The following is a 21,994-nucleotide window of genomic DNA, read 5'->3' as shown; positions in this document are numbered from 1 at the left end:
AGCCATGGCAGGCTCTGGAGGTGGAGCCGTAGGAGGCTCGGGAGGTGGAGCCGTAGGAGGCTCGGGAGGTGGAGCTGTAGAAGGCTCTAGAGGAGGAGCCGTAGGAGGCTCGGGAGGTGGAGCCGTAGGAGGCTCAGGAGGTGGAGCCGTAGGGGCCTCGGGGAGAAGGGCCGTGGAAGGCAGAGCTCTGGAAAGCTCGGAAGGCGGAGCTCTGTAAGGCTCGGGAGGTGAAGCTCTGGAAAGCTCAGGAAGCTCGGAAGGCGGAGTTCTAGGAAGCTCGGAAGGTGGAGCTCTGGAAAGCTCGGAAGGCGGAGCTCTGGAAAGCTCGGAAGGCGGAGCTCTGGAAGGCTCGGAAGGCGGAGCTCTGGAAAGCTCGGAAGGCGGAGCCCTGGAAGGCTTGAGAGGCTTGAGAGGCGGAGCCCTAGGAGGCTCGAGAGGCGTTGGCTCCAGGACGGGCACGACCACTGGCGCAGGTTCTTGGACGGTCATGGCTACTGGCGCTGGCTCTTGGACGGTCATGGCTACTGGCGCTGGCTCTTGGACGGTCGAGGCTACAAGCGCTGGCTCAGGGACGGTCGAGGCTACAGGCGCTGGCTCAGGGACGGTCGAGGCTACAGGCGCTGGCTCAGGGACGGTCGAGGCTACAGGTGCTGGCTCAGGGACGGCTGAGGTGACTGACAAGCTCACTGACATCGGGGGCTAATGGCTCTGGCTGGTTGACCGGGGGAGGCATGGGCACTGGCTCGCAGACCGGGGCAGGCGTGGGCCGGAAGGCGGACACCTGTCTTCTCTTCCTCCTCCTCCTTCGGCCGGACGAGGCTGAGCACGCCGGCTTGAGGATCGCGGATGCGGGGCACACTGGCTCTGAAGCGGACGAGGTTGGCAGCATGTAGGTCAAGACGGGCGTGGAGAGACGAATCGTGGTGGGCAGGGGGAGTATCTTCGTGGGAGGAGCAGTAGCGTCATCCTCCCGAACGTATACAGTGAGCGGCGATCCGCTGACTTGCAGGGTCTCCTCCACGAAATCGAGGAGTGTCCAGCAACGATTCGCCGGCGGCAACCGTTCCCTCAGAGACTCACGCAAGTTACCCCGGAAGAATGCCACAAGGGCGTGGTCGGGGAAGTCAGAGATGTGTGCCAGCTCCAGAAAATCTTGGACGTGGTCCTCCAAAGGGCGGTCCCCCTGCTCGAGGCCAAGGATCCGGTAATTCGCCGAAAAGGCTGCTAGATCCATGTGTGTTCAATCGTTCTGTTATGAATGAGGCAGCGAAGGCAGACGAGGAGACTGGATCTAAATGCAGCTACTTTATTAACTTAGACAATCAATAAATACAAAGGAAAACCCTCGATGGGGAAATGAACATAACACGGAACACACGATGAAAACAAAACTGAGAACTCGGGAAAGGAACACATACCAGGCATGACAACATTCAACGATTGACAGCGATGAAACAAACAGACAGGGTTTAAATACATGGACATAGGGAGACAAGAACCAATGAACAAACAGAACTCAAACAAGATAACAAGGTGATAAACTAAAACCAAAGACAACTAACGAGGGCAGGTGAAAACAACGAACAGAGCACGCGAAGGCTGACAAGAAAACTATGGAACTAAAAGGGTGACAAAAGTGAAAACTACGGAACTACAAAAGTGACAAAAATGACAAACAAAGGGCAACGGTGAAACACGACGAGGTATGCCTAACAATGTGGGATAGTGGTGTGCCGTGAGATTTTATATTCTTAAAAAGTTTGGTGCAGCAGAAAAAGGGATGGGGAAACACTGTTCTAGAAAACTATCACAAGAAGGAATGGGCAGAACATGAGAAGTCCAAATGAGACTAGACCAAGAATGAGAGACTGAGGTAAGCATTTATAGTGTTCTTGATGACATGATTAATGGAGATCAGGTGAGCATAAAGAGAGGGAGCAGAGAATGATGAGGCCTGACACCTGGGAGCCATCGAGCCCCAACAGCTACAGACCTATTGCACTAACATCAAATCAATGCAAACTGATGGAGAAAATTATTGTACTCAGATTATCCTTCTTTCTAGAGAGTAGAGGTTTAACCAGCTATCATCTGTGTGATTTAAGGAAGGGAAGATCAACAACAGATGCACTTACAAAATTGAGTAATAAAATTGAAAAGGCTATAGCCAATAAGGAAACAGTGGCTGCAGTATTCTTTGACATAGAAAAGGTGTGTGATACAGTGTGGAGAGAGGGCTTACTCATTAAATTACATAATATTGTTGTTAGTGGAAGACTATATAATTGTATCCTAGAGTTCTTATCAGGCAGATATTTTAAAGTAAAAATTGTTTCAACCCTGTGGTCATCACATGATGTGGGCTACCTCAAGGGAGCATTATCAGCACGATGCTACTTAATATATTGATAAATGTTATATTTGATAATGTAGTAGGACATGGAATAGGGGCTGCATTATATGCTGATTATGGGGATGTGTGGAAAAGAGGAAGAAAAGTAACATATTTTGCTGCTACTCTTCAAAAAGCAGTGTTGACTGTGGAAAAATTGTCATTTAAATGGGGTTTTAAAATGTCAATATTTGCTTTTTTCAAAGAAAACCTGGCCTACATTATAATAAATAAAGTTCACCTTGTATGGGAGCTTATTAGAAAGAATGTGTGTTCAAATACCTGGGTTTGTGGTTTGACAGTAGATATACCTGGAAAACACTTTAGTTCCATAGAAACCAAGAGTAAGAGGGTCATAAATCTTGTCGCAAAAAGCAGGACCCAAATGCAGAGTGAAAAAACTAAAAGGATTTATTTATTCAAAAATAAACAAAACCAAGCAAAAACTACCCTGTAGGGGAAAAAAACACAATCCAGGCTTGGAGCCCAATGAAGCTGGCCTGGGGTGGATGAGATGGATACAGGACTGACCGGAATCAACTAGGAACAGAGACACGGACAACACCGACAGGGATATATAAAAAAAACAAAACAAAAAAAAAACAATATGAACTGGCACACATGAGGAGACTAAAATAGGGAAGTATATCAGATAGGCTATTGGGCAAAGCAGGTGTAACAAATGAACTAATAATGGGCAAACAAGGAGGCGGGGTATGACACCATGCTCCGAACATGTAACATGTGACCAGCCAAGGAACACATGGCAGGGAAATCACAACCAAAGCCATGAGCTCACACAAAGACAGAAAACGAAACACAAGACAGACACAGAATGATGATGTAACGGTCCTGCCACACAAAAACCCAGATTGACGGAGTGAAAGGACCATGACAAAATCTGATAAGGGCCCTTTTTAGGGGCAGTTGGGGAGCAGATAAGTCACTGATGACAGTATACTAACTGATGCTAAGACTAATACTTGATTATGGATGCTCCGTTTTTAATGGTGCTGCGAAAACCAATTTCAGTAGGCAAGATAGAGTACAGCACAAGGCCATTAGGATATGCAATGGAGCCACTCGAACTACACCAGTAAGTGCTCTATTATAGAATCAGGGGAGTTACCACTAGATTTACGTAAAAACAAAATTGTCATTAACATTCCGGACAGGACTAAAAGGTAGCAAGACTAACCATATAGTGAAAAATGTACTAGAAGTTTGCTGGGAATACCAAAATGCCCAAGGTAAAGGTTTTGTATGGACAATTAATAATGAGGCAAAAGAATATATATCAAATATGAACATTGTGCCCTCTATAGTCCTGTGAGTTGTTCCTCCCTGGTTTTTCCCAGCAACATACATAGATATAAGTCTAGCTAACAAGAAAGACATGTATGAGGTTAATGTAGGTGATTATGTAGGTGATTAAATGACATTACTGATAGTCAGTACTACGGGACATATTGATATTGGAGTATTTATACCGGAATTCCAGTATTGAATAACAAAGATTATCAAAAAAGTTATCAATTTATTCAGTTGAATTAGTGGCTCTATTGGTGGGCATTCAATGGGTGGAGGAGGTGCAAAATCAAAAGTAACAGCCAGTACCTGGTGTGGCCACCAGCTGCAATAAGTACTGCAGTGTATCTCCTCCTCATGGACTGTGCCAGATTTGCCAGTTCTTGCTATGAGATGTTACCCCACTCTTCCACTAAGACACTTGCAAGTTCCCAGACATTTATGGGTGGAATGGCCCTACTCCTCACCCTCGATCCAACAGGTCCCAGACATGCTCAGTAGGATTGAGATCCGGGCTCTTTGCTGGCCATGGCAGAACACAGACATTCCTGTCTTGCAGGAAATCATGCACAGAACGAGCAGTATGGCTGGTGGCATTGTCATGCTGGAGGGTAATGTCAGGATGAGCCTGCAGGAAGGGTACCACATGAGGGAGGAGGATGTCTTCCCTGTAATACCCCCTTCCACACAACACGACTTTCAAAGATGTCGGATTGTGGTACCGTTTAATTTTTGACGAATCCCTGACGACTCTGCCTGGACTCCAAATTACGTTTCACAACAGAGTACAAGCGAGAAGTGATACGAAATTGTGTGCCTTGGCATAATGTGTAAAGGCATCATATATTTTATTGGTTACAATATGAAAAAGTACCACAATTTTCCTCCATTTCTTCGGTCCATTGAGACTTTCTTGATTCTTCAGCCATGCTGGTTGATGTTCTGTTGCAGGTACATCAGGACTCCTCCCACTGAAACTTTCTGTGCCCCATTTCTTGCCCTCTCATTGGCTGTAGGTCAACACTGCAGTTGTATTCAGTCAAAACACATTTCGTGATTTGAAATCGCTGACAAGTCCGATATTTAACATGCTAGATATCTTGCTGATGCATCGGCGCTTCTCTCAGATCACGTCTTTGATAATTCATACATTGCATTCGCCTATGATTTCGGGCTTTTGTCTGCGATCTCCACAAAACTGTTGGTGAGTGAAAATCAGGGCTAAAATCATGTAGTGTAAACTCAGCATAATGCACAAGTTCAGTCCGATGATGCTGTGATACACCAGACCATGGCGGACCCTCCACCTCCAAACTGATCCTGCTCCAGAGTACAGGTCTCAGTGTAGCACTCATTCCTTCGATGATAAACACAAGTCCGACCATAACCCCTGGTGAGATAAAACCATGACTCATCAATGAAGAGCACTTTTTGTGCCTGCTTTTTTCTTTCACATCCTGTACCTGTCCCGCAGGTGTGATATTCGGATATGCCAATCCTGTGCAGGTGTTGTTACACATGGTCTGCCACTGCAAAGACGATCAGCTGTCCTTCCTGTCTACTTGTAGTGCTGTCTTTGGCGTCTCACAGTACAAACATTGCAATGTATTGCCCTGGCCACATCTGCAGTCCTCATGTCTCCATGTAGCATGCGTAAGGCACGTTCACGCAGATGAGCAGGGACCCTGGGCATCTTTCTTTTGGTGTTTTTCAGAGTCAGTAGAAAGGTATCTTTAGTGTCCTAAGTTCTTATAACTGTGACCTTAATTGCCTACCATCTGTAAGCTGTTAGTGTCTTAACAACCGTTCCACAGGTGCATGTTCATTAATTGTTTATGTTTCATTGAACAAGCATGGGAAACATTGTTTAAACCCTTTACAATAAAGATCTGTAAAGTTATTTGGATTTATTATGTATCTTTAAAATACACTGTCCTGAAAAAGGACATTTCTTTTTTGCTGACTTTAGATTTTTTTTTTTTTAAATGTGGGTTTATATATATATATATATATATATATATATATACAGGGTTGGGGAGTAACAGAATACATGTAACGGGATTACGTATTTAAAATACAAAATATAAGTAACTGTATTCCACTACAGTTACAATTTAAATCATTGGTAATTAGAATAGTTACATTCAAAAAGTATTTTAATTACAGAAGAAATTACTTTGCATTTTATTGTCATTTGTTTCATTTTATATTTAGTCCTTTTCAGATGGAAATTTTTTAAACATATAAATAATGCAATCAAAAGTGCATTTGAACAGCGGTGAAACACTTTCTTATGATGTGTTACAGATAAGTACGTTTGAAGTATGTTTGGAGCAGAAGAAATAGAAATAAACCTTGTGTAAATTGTCAGCTTTATGCTAAGCCATTTTACATGCACAAAAATTCACGTTGGATCACTATTCATTTTTTCTAGTAAGACCTAAAAATGTTATACTTGATAATAATTTTTGTATTATTTTCTTAAATCCTTAAAACAAGAAAAATTTGATCTTGTTTTAGAAACAACACTGTATAAGATATTTAGGGTTTTCAGAGAATGTATTTTTAAAATGTGTATTTTGTCTTACTATACTGGCAAAGCTTTTATAGTCAAAACAAGTGAAAAAATATATCAGTGCTGAAGAAATAATCCAAAGTATTTCAAATATATTACTGACATTGCGTAATCTAATGGAATACGTTACAAATTGCATTTTACAACATGCATTCTGTAGTGGAATACATTTCAAAAGTAACCCTCCCAATCCTGTATATGTATGATTATGAACAAATTAATATCTAGGTACACAATTCCCCATGCTGATTGCACTAGTCCGGTAGGTGGCTGTATACACCAAAGGTAGTCCACCCACCATAAAATACAGAAGAAGATGAAAGCGGTTGGACTTTGAACACAGTTAGTTATTAGTTCTGCTGTCTGTCGCTGATACAGCTTATTTGGTCTGTTCTGCTGCAGAGGATTATAATGTATATGTTAAAGTTTTGTGCCAATATCTCGTGGCTCTTCACGGAATTCCCGGAGTTCACGCAGCGGTTGCGGGCTGCGGCGTGTGCGGGATTTCAGGCGGTCGAGGCGGCGTGGCTCTACGACACTGACCTGAGCGAGTTAAAAACAGTGAAGGATGAAACGGGACTTGAGTTTGCACTTATAAACACGCCCCCAGGTAAGAAAGAAACCGACTGAAGTGAATGAAAGACAACTTAAATCAGGACAGACAGACAGACAGACAGGCGGACAGACAGATATGTAGACGGACAGACAGACAGACAGACAGACAGATAGATATGTAGACGGACAGACAGACAGACAGACAGACAGGTATATGTAGACGGACAGACAGACAGATATATGTAGACGGACAGACAACTCAGCTTGAACCATTTAATGTACAGACTACATTAAAACTTTGTTTTTATACATAATTTCAGTCTATTTTTGTTATAAACTGCATAATTTTCATACATTTTTATAAGATAGTGATGGCTTCTTTTCTGGATCATTTTCCAAAAATACTGTTATTTGCTGCTTTGCGAGCACTTATATTTCCTTCTGTGAAATGCAAATGTTGTTATGTGCTATTTGGCATGTGTGATTTATTTTATGCCTTAGGAGATTTGAAGAATGGAGATTTGGGATTGGCTGCTGTTCCCGGAAGAGAGAAGGAATTCAGACTTGGATTGGATTTGGCACTACAGTACGCTAAAGCCCTGGACTGCAGAAGGTAACACTGCACGTCTTATGCTGCAGCTTATGCATTTAATGCATCATATAAATATAATGGGGACATAACAATATATCATGCACTTGATTTATATTCACAGTGGACCATTATAAGTTTTAGAGCTCCATCCATTGGTGGTGGTGGTGTAGTGGTCTAAGCACATAACTGGTAATCAGAAGGATGCTGGTTCAAGCCCCACTCTGCCACCACCATTGTGTCCTTGAGCAAGGCACTTAACTCCAGGTTGCTCCGGGGTGATTGTCCCTGTAATAAGGGCTCTGTAAGTCGCTTTGGATAAAAGCGTCTGCCAAATGCATAAATGTAAATGTAAATAACATTTTGCCTCCCACTCAACGTGGACTGGAGCTGATAATGTGAAAATGTGCAGGCTGCAAGGTTCCCGCTGTTACTCGCTAAAATAGTTTCAAATAAGTTCAAATAGGTTCCCTCGAGACATCTCTCTGCAGCATTGCCCTTGATGTCTAATTGTCTTATCTAACACATTCATTTTTATCCACCTCCACTGAGGGAACCTTGTTTTCTGATCAGCTGAGATGTTACAGGGCCAGTTTCAGAGTTTCTAAATCCAGAATTTAAGAATGACTTCCCTTTCAATTCATGCGTGTGAATTTGAATTGAATTGGCCACGCCCCACAGGACGTTGAAGGGGAATTTAAATTGGAATGATTAGAAGAGGAATTTATGGAATTCCAATTAAAAGGAATTAATGTTAGTTGTTTCAATAAAATTGGAAAGAACAGGCAATGTCTTGGATGTTAAAGCCCCCATGAAATGGATTGACAAGCACAGTTTAGTGTCCTGTGTTTATGCATTTCCATTTAAAACAGGAAGTTTTGGTCAAAGAGCTTTTGGGGAAACAAAAGTTTTGGGGAAGAAATTTAAGAAAATGTCAAACATTTTGAGAAAATCTTCAGCACTTTGAGAGAATCTCATTCACAATTCACATGTTTGTTTTCTAATTTTAATGTTTCATTTTAGCGCTATAAATTTATGTTACAATTTTCACTTAAAAATGACATAAAATGTGGGTTTTTCTCACCTATCAAATGTCTTCAGAACACTTGGAATGTGGGCACAAATCTCAAGCACTACTTTTATAATGCTTTCGGGTCTTAGTGTAAGCATTAAAGTCAGTCACTATCCACTGCCATTGTATTGAAAAGACGGATCCCAATCATTACAAATCTTTTACATTTTTTTTATCTTAATATTTACACATTTCAATTTCATAACAAAATTTCATTGAGTTCAATTGAGTAATCAAATTTATTAAACAAATTAAAATAAAAAAACTAAACATTTTGTTTTATTAATAAAATTTTGTTTAATTACACAATTTAATATGATGGAATTATATTAAATTAAAATGCGTAAATATTAAAAATAGGCTTTTATTTTTTTGAGTGAAGTCTATAGCAAGTCATTTTTGCAGTTTCAGTATTTGTTTGCCCACTAGATAATTTGACCTTTGTTTCAGGTTTAAATCAGTAGAATTTGCAACAATGTTCAATAAATCACAGATAACCAAATGTTTGTGTTTCCAAGGTTTAAGCACTTGCACCAAATATATGCACGTCCTCTTTATTACGTTCTCGTCAGAAAACGCATTGATTTCACTACGTTCATACCTCTCATACAGAATGGAATAGCATTTTGCTCTACTAAATCTAAGCATTTCGAAAAAGCTCTCTTGTACCTCATACTTTGGAAAATGAAACCCATATTAAACGAGTAACAGTAACTGGCCTGAAAGTCACTCACACTGGCCCTCATTCATGGAGTCATTCTTATTGTTGAACCCTGGCAGTATTTCTTCAGTTGAGGATGTTTTACTGTGTCTCTGCAGGATTCATTTGATGGCGGGGAGGGTGCCTGTTGGGACAGACCGTGCTGTTATTGCCATGGAGATGGAGGACACCTTTGTGCAGAACCTGAAACATGCTGCAGGTGTGCTCTCAAAGGTGATGACCCCCCTTACTGTAATATAATTAGTGGTCGACCGATATGGCCGATATCCAGAGAGCACGGTGACAGATACAATGTTGATATTTCATACAATTCAATATATTTATCTATATTTATTAAATTTCACACAAAACTAAAAAGTTATATTTTATATTAAATGGCAGATAGTGGTTTCTTCAGATTTCTGTTAAGTCATCAAATTATAGTAATTTATTTGCACATGAAGAAATTGTTAATATATTAGGGAGAAGGAAATAACAGTACATCCAGTAGTTCAGCAACCATGGATGGCATGTCCACATTAGCAAACGTATTTTCTCAAAAAATACAGAATCAAACCAATTATACATACAGTGATCACAAATAAGACATTTACTTATAGCACACATGAAGTTCTTTTACCTTGGGCTGCATCTGAAAATGTAGGGAAGCTGACTTGTTGCCTAATAATTTAATGGCTTATTTTTTGAATGAATAGAACTCTTATGAAACTGGTCTCTGAACAGTAAAGCACCTTATTGTCATCGTACCTCCGTATACAGCCTCCAGAGGCAGCATTTTCCTGGTTTCAGACACTTAAAGTTGCACTCAGTCAGCCTCAATTTCCTAACATTTTAAATGGCCTGGATTGTCTGCTTGGATTGTTACGGAGTGACATTCTTGATTTGTGACTTATAGGAACTTTTGACCCGGATCCTGAAGTTTTTGTTCCTGGCTGATAGAATACGTGCTTCAGAAGAAGATATTAAATGAGCGCTCGATGGGAAGAAAACACTAGATTTTCATGAGGTTCGTGAATGACATCTGTTTAAACGAGATTAATATAGAGTCCCTACAATATATTGCCCTCTAAAGCCACTTTTTGTATTGTCATGCTTTAATTGTGTGCCACAAAAATGTAATGCATTTTAATTATCACAATTATTTTATATATCATTTATAATTATTTAAAGGGATAGTTCTCCCAAAAATTTTAATTCTCATGCTTTACTCACCCTCCTCGAATCCCAGATGTGTATGACTTTCTTCTGCAGAACACAAAGATTTTAAGAAGAATATTTCAGCTCTGTAGGTACATAAAATGCAAGTGAATGGGTGCCAACATTTTTAAGCTTCAAACTCTACATAAAGGGAGCATAAAAGTAATCCATATGACTTCAGTACATGTGTTCAGACATAATATGATAGGTGTGTGTGAGAAACAAAGTCATTTTTTATCATATATTCTCCTCCCTGCCCAGTAGGGGGCGATATGCACGAATAATGTGAATCACCAAAAACAGAAAGTGAAGAAAATGGACTTAAATATTGATTTGTTTCTCACCCGCACCTATCATAACTCTTCAGAAGATATGGATTTAACCACCAGAGTTATCTGGAGTACTTTTATGTTGCCCTTATGTGGATTTTGGAGCTTCAACATTTTAGTGTAAAAAATTCAAATTGGCAGTATGTGTATACACACATATAGGGCTGTCAATCGATAAATATTTTAATCGAATTAATTACATGGTGTCCCGATTAATTGCATATACAAATATTTGCTGAGAAAGCCCCTCATATAACAATATAATATATATAATGATTATACATATTTATATCAATATATAATTATACATAGTTATCTTTAAATATAAAAAAATTATATATATAATAAAAAATATTCAGATAATTAAAATGCATTGCATTCTTGTAGCAAAAGAGTTAATCATTAATAAGACTATTCAAAAAGTGGCTTTAGAATACAATGTATTTTTTACTACCATATTACCGTAATTTCCGGACTATTGAGCGCTCCTGAATATAAGCCACACCCACTGATTTTTAAATAAAATATTATTTTGAACATAAATAAGCCACACCTGTCTATAAGCCACAGGTGCCTACCGGTACATTGAAACAAATGAACTTTACTCAGGCTTTAACGAAACACGGTGTGGCAGCGGGGGCGTGGTCAAGCGCCCGTCCGGGAGAGAAAAGCGGTAAGGGCGCTTACACCTGAGCTAAATTATGTCTTACACCTGTGTCTAATTTCAGTAAGCATGGGGAGAGCGGCATAAATAGGCAGCAGCCACAGAGCTGAGAAAGTGACACACGTCAGTCTAGTGTTGGCGCATAGAAGAATTGAGAAACTTTATAAAATTGATTGTAAACATTGCTGTGGCCATTAAAAGCCTTACCTGGAACGTCAAGTGCCCTGCTGAAAGACACTGGTGCCCGTGTGACAGTTTTCCCAAGAAGGACACGTGAAGCAGGGCACTTGAAATTAGACACCGGTGTTAGACATAATTTAGCGCAGGTGTAAGCGCCCTTTCAGCTTTTCTCTCCCGGACGGGCGCTTGTCCACGCCCCCGCTGCCACACACGGCTTGTAATAAAACATTTGCAGTAAACAGTAGCCTACCAATAAAGTCATTGGTCACTATTTTCCTCGTCCTGTGCACTGAAACCACTGAAGTCATCTCCTTCGGTGTCGGAGTTGAATAGCCTCAGATTTAGTTGTCTTTTTGCACTGAGTCAATTCCTCAATGCTGCTGTTTCCAACGTCTTATCATCGACTCATTAAGACCAAGCTCCCGTGCAGCAGCTCTATTTCCTTTTCAAACAGCCAGATCAATCGCCTTCAACTTGAAAGCAGCATCATAAGCGTTTCTCCATGTCTTGGCCATGGTGAGGGTGACAAAATGACTACCGTAATCAGAATGATGGGAAGTTTGAGCGCGCTCGATTTAATCTAAACAGTAAACAAAAAAAGTTGTTTTGACCTTAACCCGTTCGGCAATTTCATCGGTCTAATGAAAGCTTCACGCCGCCAAAAAACAGCACGTCACAGAATGTTTTTTTTTTTTTTTTTTTTATAAAATTTGAAAGCGGGAAAAATCCATATATTAGCCGCGTCATTGTATAAGCCGCGAGGTTCAAATCGTAGGAAAAAAGTTGCAGCTTATAGTCCGGAAATTACGGTATTGATCATAAGTCAGTCATTGGCATACAGTTCACAGCAATCCATTTCACAAGAGAATTTGTCAGTCAGTTGGAGATTTATTATGAGGGCTTGTTTAAGGACCCGTCAGTGTACACCTGCATCAGACTTTTTTGTTTTTATTAATGCTTACAAAACTTTTACATCTAGAGCCAAGAGGAGTATTAAAAGGCAAGGCAAGGCAAGTTTATTTATATAGCACATTTCATACACGATGGTAATTCAAAGTGCTTTACATAGAAGTGATTAAAAAATAAGAATAATTGAAACAGTTTAGAATATAAAATAAAATACAGTACAAACAGTCGGACACACAGTGGCACAGTGCTCATTCAGTAAATGCACAGCTAAACAGATGTGTTTTGAGTCTGGATTTGAATGTGACTACTGTAGGAGCACATCTGATCTCTTCTGGAAGCTGATTCCAGCTGCGGCTGGCATAATAGCTAAAAGCAGACTCTCCTTGCTTGGTATTTCTAGCTGATGTGATCCTAATGCTCTGAGTGGTCTGTTGGGTTTATATTCAGTGAGCATATCTGCAATATATTGAGGTCCTAGCCCATTGAGTGATTTATATACCAGTAATAATACTTTAAAATCAATCCTAAATGTAACTGGGAGCCAGTGTAAAGACCTGAGGACTGGTGTGATATGTTCATATTTTCTGGTTCTGCTCAGAATCCTGGCAGAAGCGTTCTGTATAACAAACAAAAAGGTTAAACAGTTTAAATAAAAATATCAAATTGTTTACATATTTTCTTGTTGCTCAAAGTGGAAATTGTTCTTAGGTGTTGCGGAACCTCTGAATTAAAAATTAAACCTAATGGTTTATAACCACCATACTTGCATTTATGAATACCAAACTTTGCCAATAAAAGCAGAAAATTAATCAAATAATATTCCTTTTGAAGAGACATGTCATAGCTAAAAAACAAATAAAACATTTTCAAAACAAAGTTGAAAGCTGGGAATGATATGATTGCTAATAATCTTGCAGAAATCAGACCAAAAACAAGTCAAGTAACTTTTAAATAAGTTTGAAGGAAATTTCTTTGATTTTATTTGTGATTAAATATTTATGGGGTAATTTCCAAATTTTGCACCATCTCAATCCAGCCACACCCTGTGTCAGACATGCATGTGTAGTGTCTCGGATTGCATCATAAACCTAAAATGTTTAGGTCACGGTGTCAAGTTAAATATAGTTTAATACTCAATCTTTAAACACATCTTGAGATCCCTTAGTTCGCATTTGCGCTCCAAGTGTTTTGAACGCAAGAACGTAACGAATGTTTGTGTTGTTCTTCCTACTGAAGTGTTATCTTCACTGTATAAGCTGCGTGTTTCTCATACAGCTAAAATTTCACTTACTGCCCTCTGGAGTAAACGGGTGGTACTACAAGCTTGCATTTCTCAGGAATCTTCCTTATGATCCATGGGCATGCGATTAATTACTTTATTTTTTTTAACGTGTTATTTTTTGTACAATTAATCGCACTGAATTATCACGTTAAATTGACAGCCCTAATGAATAAATATGATTAATTGTGCAGCACTATATATATATATATATATCGCAATTGCAATGTCAGCCTGTGTGATTATATGACGGCAAAATGGTGCGATTATATAAAATAACTAAGTGCATGTGTGGATGTGACAACCCATTCTCTCTGAGAGCTGTTTGCCCATTTTCTACACCGCTAATAAAAAGATGACAGTCAGTCTCAGTTTAGGGAGTGGCACGTGTGGTCATGTCATTTGAGTTTGCGGTGTAAAATAACACAGATCATAGCTTGGCGATATATCTTTATTTCATCCTTAAAGTTAATATAATACGGGAGTGTGCCATGTAAATAAACACAAACTCCAAAACTGTCATTCTCGGTGCGGTCAGAGCCACTTCAACCAGTCGCGGAAGAGACACAATCTGAGTGGGAGTCGAGACCGGGAGGGATTTAAAGTTCTGCCGGGTGATGCGCACTCTAACACGCTCGTCTATCACCCCCGCTGTCTGCGGCTTGCAACGTGTAGCATCATTGATGAGATCATCATGATAAGATCAATCTTATGTGAAAAATAACACTAAAATGACAACAACAATAAATGTGTGTGTGTGTATATATATATATATATATACACACACACATTTATTATATATATATATATATATATATATATATATATATATATATTAGGTTTTGGATGGACAAGAATGACATGCTTATCAATAATACTCTTATGGCTAAAATGTTTACAGTGTTCAGTGGGTAAAATATCAATATGACTAAATGTTACTAAAATATGACTAAAATGTCAACAGTTTTCATTGACTAAAACTATATTAAAAAGCCCAGTAAGCCAGAAAACACAATTACAGATTTACAGTGTTTGCGAGTGTCACGCCATATGACAAGTCTTCACAGAGATATAAAGAGACATGATGCACCGTTAGCAAAATGGGATTTCAGAAAATGATCCACACACTGGACAAGAGGTACTAGCGATAAGTAGAACTTTTTAGAAAGAGGATTTGAAATACCAGTTGGTAATTTAAAAAAAACACAACAACAACAGTTTTACTGGAGTGAACCACACTTTTATATCCAATTTCCTTTTCAAAAGAGTTTATAGAAAGTACATGTTATATCCTGATTAAATGTCCCTGTGTGTTTGGACAATCTTATTTTCATGAAAATTTGTATGTTCTTATTTATTGTTCCATTTTATTTAGGTGTAATATTGAGAAAATAAAAAGACAATAAATGTTATTTAATTTTGTAAAAATATTTTAATTTGAAAACGCTGCATTTATAGTTGTTGTTGTTGTTGCTAGTTTGTATGTTTGAGTTGAGAAATACACATTCCAGCATTATCAGTAATCTATTTGTGCATTTTCCTTGATAAACAAGCAAGTTGACTATATATATATTTTATTGTTTTTTTAATTATTTTTTTTTTTAACAGTGATAAATTACAAATCTGATGAATATATAGGCTACATAAAGCTTAATTGGTAATGTATTAATGTAGTGCATTGTAACAGACAAGTGTCCATCACTGTTTATGGACTAATGTACACTTATTAATACCGTATGTTATATTAGAAAAACGCATATAAAGTACAGACATTGTTGAATGTTATTTATTTAACCTTTTATTGATATTTGAGATCAGATTGATTTTGACTGATGGTGTCCTTGGAGAAAAGAAAAAAAGCCAATGTTTATTAGCTTACATGACAATGTTTACTTGAGTGTTTATATTGTCATACATTGTGGATGATTGTAAGATTGCATGTTTTGTTTCCCTCGTGTTTGTGTGAGCTGGGAGCATAGACTTTCAAAATAAGAGTTCCCAGTGTATTTTGAGCTTGTTTATATTTAAAAGTACCACATCATGTACTATAACAAACTGCATCCTGGATTTTTTTTTCATGATACTTCTATGCCTGTTCCTGTCACAGGAATAAAAACGAAGATTTTTTGTATTATTTTTACATTCAATACATTTATTTAAAAAATTATCGGTCAATTAACTGGTGATCAGCCTTTTCCACCACTTTAGTTATCAGTATATATTTATACAGTATATTTCTCTATATAGGAAGGAATCCTTGGATTGATTGAGCCAATCAACACCAGAATAACAGATCCACGATATTTCCTTGACTCTCCACACCAAGGTAAAAATAAATTTTACCAAGTGTAACTGTTTCCTTTGATTCCAAGTTTTTTTTTCTACACTTTTCTTTTTTGACATTTTCCATAGCCGCGGCTATTCTACAGAAAATTGGCCATCCAAACATCAAACTACAGATGGTGAGTGCAGTGTTCTAAATGTTTGCATTGTATTGCATTTTCCCTGAAGTCATAATGTTAGCTAAACATTAAGTTTCTTGCATTGAAAATTTAACTCTAGTTGTTATTCAGTCTTTCATCCAGTTCTGTTTCATGAAACCACTTTTTAACTACAATCATGTTGTGTATGTAACCAATATTGAGATCAGACAACATCATGTGAAGTTATTTTAAGTTAGCTATTTAAGGAACAGCTTCACGGCACCCTGCTGTCCTTTTCGGGAGGAAAAAAAAAAAAACACTTTCAGCGCTCTGATTTCTCAGCTAAATAAATCGTAAGTGTGGAGTTAGTCTGGGACTTGCCACAGGGACAGAGAGTGCATTTAAGCAGCTGTTGGAGCTGTGGTGTTTCCAAGCAATTAAGAAAAAACTTCTAGAAAGCTATAGAAAGTCAGATTTTTGTTCATCAAACTGTTTTATGTTTCCAGGAGTGTTGGTTATTCATGTTTTTGAGACATTACAGGCATTACAGCTGATATTCTGTAAAGCTGAATAAATAATTCTTATTCAAAATAATGGCCAGCATCATGCAATGACTGCCAACCATGTTAAAATTAAATTTTGCATTATAAATTCTGAATCTATGTACTGATTATCATTGTCCCATATCTGCCAATCATGTTGATTGGTCCAAAGATCATCTGCAGCCTGAAACTGAACTTTTGATCTTAGTACTGTAAAAATGCAGTAAATATAGGAATGCATTTAGTGTTTTTAAAGAATAGAACCGTATTGCACAGTGATAAAAAAAAATGAAATGACCTACAAATGTGTTAATGTTTAAAGTTATTTAAAATAACTTCAGGAAATAGACACCATGTTGTTGTCACGTGACTCTGTGCACAAGAAGTTTAACCCATAAATGACTGTCTAGTGTGGTGTGGAACAGTATTCAGTCAGTTAAAATGTATTTAAATTATGCATTGCGTATAACAAAGCCAAATTACAACACAAGGTTAGGTGAGATTCGAAATCATTGGCAGTGTACATTCACCCTAAATGAATGAATTTGGTCAAGTGAAGTAATCATCCAGATCCCCTGTGTAGGGAGCAGTGAACACTGTGCAGGGACCCTGTGAATCAGAACGCTGCTACAGAAAATTTGATCAAACACAATTTTGAAAAACATCAGTTCAAGACCTCACATTACAGAACCCTCACAAAAAGCAATGATTGGATGAGATTGTTTCTATGATGTTTAAGTTGCATTTTTTACACCTCTAATCCTTTTAGGACCTTTACCACTGGCAGATCATGGATGGCAACTTAACAGAAAATATACGGAAATACTTACCCATGACAGGCAAGTGTGGGCACCTTGTAGACGACACGAAACATCTCTTGCATTGCATTTAATTTGCGTAATTTCTGAGAGAAACAGAATATGCAGTGGGAATTACTGCAGGGTGAGACCAGAGTTGCGTTTACCGTAAAAAATGTTTTGTGTGTGTATGTATATGTGTATATATATATATATATATATATATATATATATATATATATATATATATATGTGTATATATAAACATTGATGGATTGACACAATTAAAGGAAAAAGAAAACCATTTAAACTAGTGCATCAGTTAACATTTTAAACCATTTTTACATTGCTTCACTCTCTGCTTGGACAAATTTCTATAAAAGTTATGATGTTATAATTATTATTACAAATACTTTCATTATAGTAATACTATAATGTAATAGTACTTTTAAAAGTAACATTGCCCAGCACTGTGAATAATTGAATAAACATGCTGTTGTACTATATTTGTGCTTGTAACAAAAGGCAATTTTTAGTTACCAGGGTTCACACGGTCATGAAAAACAGGAAGGTTTGGAAACCTTTCTTTTGAAATGTTCTTTTCAGTGAATTGGTTGAAATAATTAGTTGGCGAATCAGTCTGAATCAAAGCGATCTTTCAATAAAACCGTTTCCAGAAGGCACAAACCACTGGAAAAATCATGGAAATTCATGGGTTTAAAAGGGTGGAAGCCTTGAACTGAAAATGTATTTATTAGTTGGACTACGTCATATGATGTAGTCCAGCTAATAAATACATATGTAGCCTGAAGGAACTTAATTTTTTTGGTCCATTGATCTTCAATGCGTAAAAATTTTAATAAATCTGACTTTAACATTGTTGGAAACAAACTTCTAGAGGTGAGGAGAACTTTACAATAGGCGCAAAACAACCTTGAATGAGTTTATTAGAGTCAGTTTTAACACTGTTGCAGGTCACATCCAGATCGCTCAGGTTCCACATCGTCATGAACCAGACAGTGATGGAGAGGTGAACTTCTTGTATCTCTTTAAACTGCTGGAGGAGCTGAACTATCAGCACTACATTGGCTGTGAATACAAACCACTGGGTGAGTTACTTTCCCCCCATCTCAAATGAAAGAGATTTGGTCATAATACGAATGAAGCCATCACATTCCAGGAGGCCATACCTGCCCATTATGGAATTGAAAATATAGTAATAACACTATGGCACAAAAACTCTCAAGGATGATTTTTAATTGTGATTCGACAGGTTCCACGGAGGCGGGGCTGGATTGGGTCAGAACATACTGGAACAGACACAACTGATGACTGATTTCACTTGCGTCCAAATTTTACAGCTTTTAGCATTTGAGCATTTCCTAATTGAGCGCAAGAGTGCCTGTCCACTTTTTCAGCTGTCTTTGTTCTGGAAGAAATTTTCCCATTAATTTATACATAATTACAGTTCTAACCAATGAACCAAACCAACTAGCTTTGAGGTGAATCACAAACAACATATTTGAAAATCAGACAAAAAGACCAAGGTACAAGAGTGTGGGAATGACATTCATTTACATAAAGCATTTCGAATAATGAACGAATAAAAAAAAAAAAGGAAAACTACAAAACGGTTGACTTAAAGTTTTTGATAATAAGTACAGAAACAATATCTCTTAATAGTTTGCGAGTGTAGGGAGAGCAACTCGTTGGTATATTCACAGAGCATCATGGAAGTTTGCAGTCATTGCAGAGCTCTTTGGGTGTGCTTTGTTGTAGCGATTCTCTGATTGGTGGATTTCCCACCCCTGAGGATCATGTGTAGATTATATAAAATAAAAAAAGGTTTGAAAAACACTATTTGATGGCTTCAACAAAAGCATATACCATTGATTTACAACTTCTGAGCTCATTTACCATAAAATCGTCTTTGATGGTTTACAAGTTAGAATTAAAATTGAATTTCCATATGGAGAAAATAAATGAGATTTTCTTACTTATAGGGCCTCTAGGCACCTACAAATTAAACTATCTTGAAATATCTCAGGTTTAAAATTTAGTTACTGACTTCAGTTTCCAACAGTTATCAATCTATCAGTTGTACATGTTTTTTGTTTTCAAAGCATCGCAAACTTCAACACTTAAAACTTTTTTGTATTTTTTTTATTTATTTATTTATTAAGGACCATGTACAATTTCAAACATAAATGTTGCCATTTGATGCATTGTACCAGAGTTAGCCGTAGGCTATTTTACATCTGCAGTCCCCTGGCAGGGTACAATAAAAACAAACTCACCCACCCCTCACCCCCATCCCCTACATGCATACAAAAAAACACATTTTATCAACACCACATCAGCTTCAGTGAGTACAGATTTGAGTGGTCTTCAGAAAGGTTTTCAGTTCTGACTTAAAACTCTTGATGGAATTGCAGCTCTTTACGTCATTCGCTATTGCATTCCACTGTGTAGTGGCTTTGTAAGAAAAAGCAGATTGTCTAAAGGTTGAACGACAGAAGGGTATAATCAAAAATGGAAGCTATTCTGGTAGATTTTACTGAAGTTACAGGGCGATTGCAAACAAAAACCAATAAACAAGCAGGGGCCAGGCCGTGTAGAATCTTATACACTAGAGTCAAGTTTGAAAAGAGTCTAAAATTTTCAAAACTCAATAAATTATGTTTCTCTAAGATCTTGCAATGGTGATATTGGAATGGCTTTTTATCAAGGATTTTTATAGCTTTCTTGTATAATGATTCTAAAGGTCTAATGACAGATTCACTGGCCTGTCCCCAACAGGTGATACAATATGAAATATGTGAAAAAATTAAGGCATGCATAAATATTTTGGCTACATCCATAGGGAGGAACAATCTAATCTGTCAAAAGTTTGCCAAATTGTATTTTATAGTTTTTGTCATTTTCTTAATGTGTTTCTTAAAATTGAAATTTGAATCTAAAATGACACCAAGATATTTAAATTCAGTTACTATGTCAATTGATTTATTTTTAATTAAAATGTCTGCAATTTGTGTCTGCCCCTTAGTTTTACTAAAGAACATACCCTTTGTCTTATTAATATTCAAGGTAAGACAAGATTGTTCAAGCCATTCAACAACACCTTGCATGGCATAAGTTAATTTCTCAGCTGCTAGCTGAGCATTTTTTGCATGTGTGTACAGAACAGTGTCATCGGCATATAATTGTATATCAACTCCCATTACAGTGTTGTGGAAGATCATTAATATAAAGACTAAAAAGTAAAGGAACTAATACAGATCCATTGTGTTTTTCATATAACTAGAGCGTAAATCTTTAATTCTAACACACTGCATCCTATTCGACAAGTAGGTTGAGAGCCATGCTAGTGTTTTGGCAGAAAGATTAAATTTAGAGAGCTTAAAAATAAGAACATCATGATTCACTGTGTCAAAAGCCTTACGCAAATCCAAGAACACAGCAGCAACAACTCCTCCCTTATCAAGTTGTGTTCTTTTTCTGTGAAATGTAGAATGGCTGTTTCTGTGCAATAGTTCTTCCTGAATCCAAATTGCATGGAATTTAAGGCAGAGTTGCAGTTATTTAGATGCATTCTCAACTGCTCTATGATAATTTTTTCCATGACCTTTGATAGTACTGGTAATATACTTATCGGCCTATAGTTACTTGCATCATAGCGGTCTCCAGACTTGAAAATAGGCGAGATCACTGCATGCTTCCAGTTATCAGGAAAGTGGCTTTGAGTAATCGAAAGATTAATTAAATGTGTAATTGGGGGAGTTAAAGTATCTAAGTGTTTCTTAATTAGCTTAATATCCATATTAAAAGCATCTCTACTTTTAGAATTCTTTAGAGAATAGATAATTTTTTTTACTTGTACTTCATTAGTTGTCACCAAATTAAAACCCTGATCTTTATTAGTATGTATAATAGGTTCTCTTTTTTTGAAGTGATTTCCTAACTCATGGACCAATTGAATAAAAAAGGAATTAAAAATAGAGGCAATTTCAACTTTGTCTTCAATTTTCTTACCCTGAAATCTGAGATGTATATCTTCTGTATGAAGTTGTTCTCGCCCTACAAGGTTATTAATATTTTTCCAGATTTCTTTACTATTACCTTTAGCCTCATTGATTACTTGGAGATAAAAACGTGATTTGGCTAATCTTAATTCCTTAACCACTTTATTCCTCAAACCATTATAAATTAAAATATCAGTATCCCTTCTAGTCTTTATTGCTTTCTTTAAAGCGGAGTCTCTACACTTCATCATTTGCCACAAGTTGTCACTAAGCCAAGGTAGATTAACTATCTTTCTGTATTTTGTCTTGACTTTAACTATAAACTTCTTTCTAATAGATTCAATTTTTGTTGTAAGTAAATCACAACCATATTCCACATCATCTGTAGGCAAAATATCATTCCAGACCAAACCATTGATCTCACTGTCAAATGCAGGTTG

At 37.6% G+C, this 21,994-nt stretch overlaps 1 protein-coding gene across 1 annotated transcript; it reads left to right on the top strand.

Annotated features, from left to right (window-relative positions):
- Positions 1-6,602: 6,602 nt before the first annotated feature.
- hyi (hydroxypyruvate isomerase) lies at positions 6,603-21,507 on the top strand. Its single transcript, XM_052141473.1, has 8 exons — positions 6,603-6,885; positions 7,332-7,443; positions 9,311-9,425; positions 16,018-16,096; positions 16,183-16,232; positions 17,505-17,574; positions 18,507-18,641; positions 18,806-21,507. The coding sequence occupies exons 1-8, from the start codon at positions 6,687-6,689 to the stop codon at positions 18,859-18,861; spliced, it is 816 nt and encodes a 271-aa protein (XP_051997433.1). The 5' UTR covers positions 6,603-6,686; the 3' UTR covers positions 18,862-21,507.
- Positions 21,508-21,994: the final 487 nt, after the last annotated feature.

The sequence above is a fragment of the Xyrauchen texanus genome, chromosome 13 (assembly GCF_025860055.1).
Source record: "Xyrauchen texanus isolate HMW12.3.18 chromosome 13, RBS_HiC_50CHRs, whole genome shotgun sequence".
Classification (NCBI taxonomy): domain Eukaryota; kingdom Metazoa; phylum Chordata; class Actinopteri; order Cypriniformes; family Catostomidae; genus Xyrauchen; species Xyrauchen texanus.
This window is presented reverse-complemented; position numbering and strand designations above follow the sequence as displayed.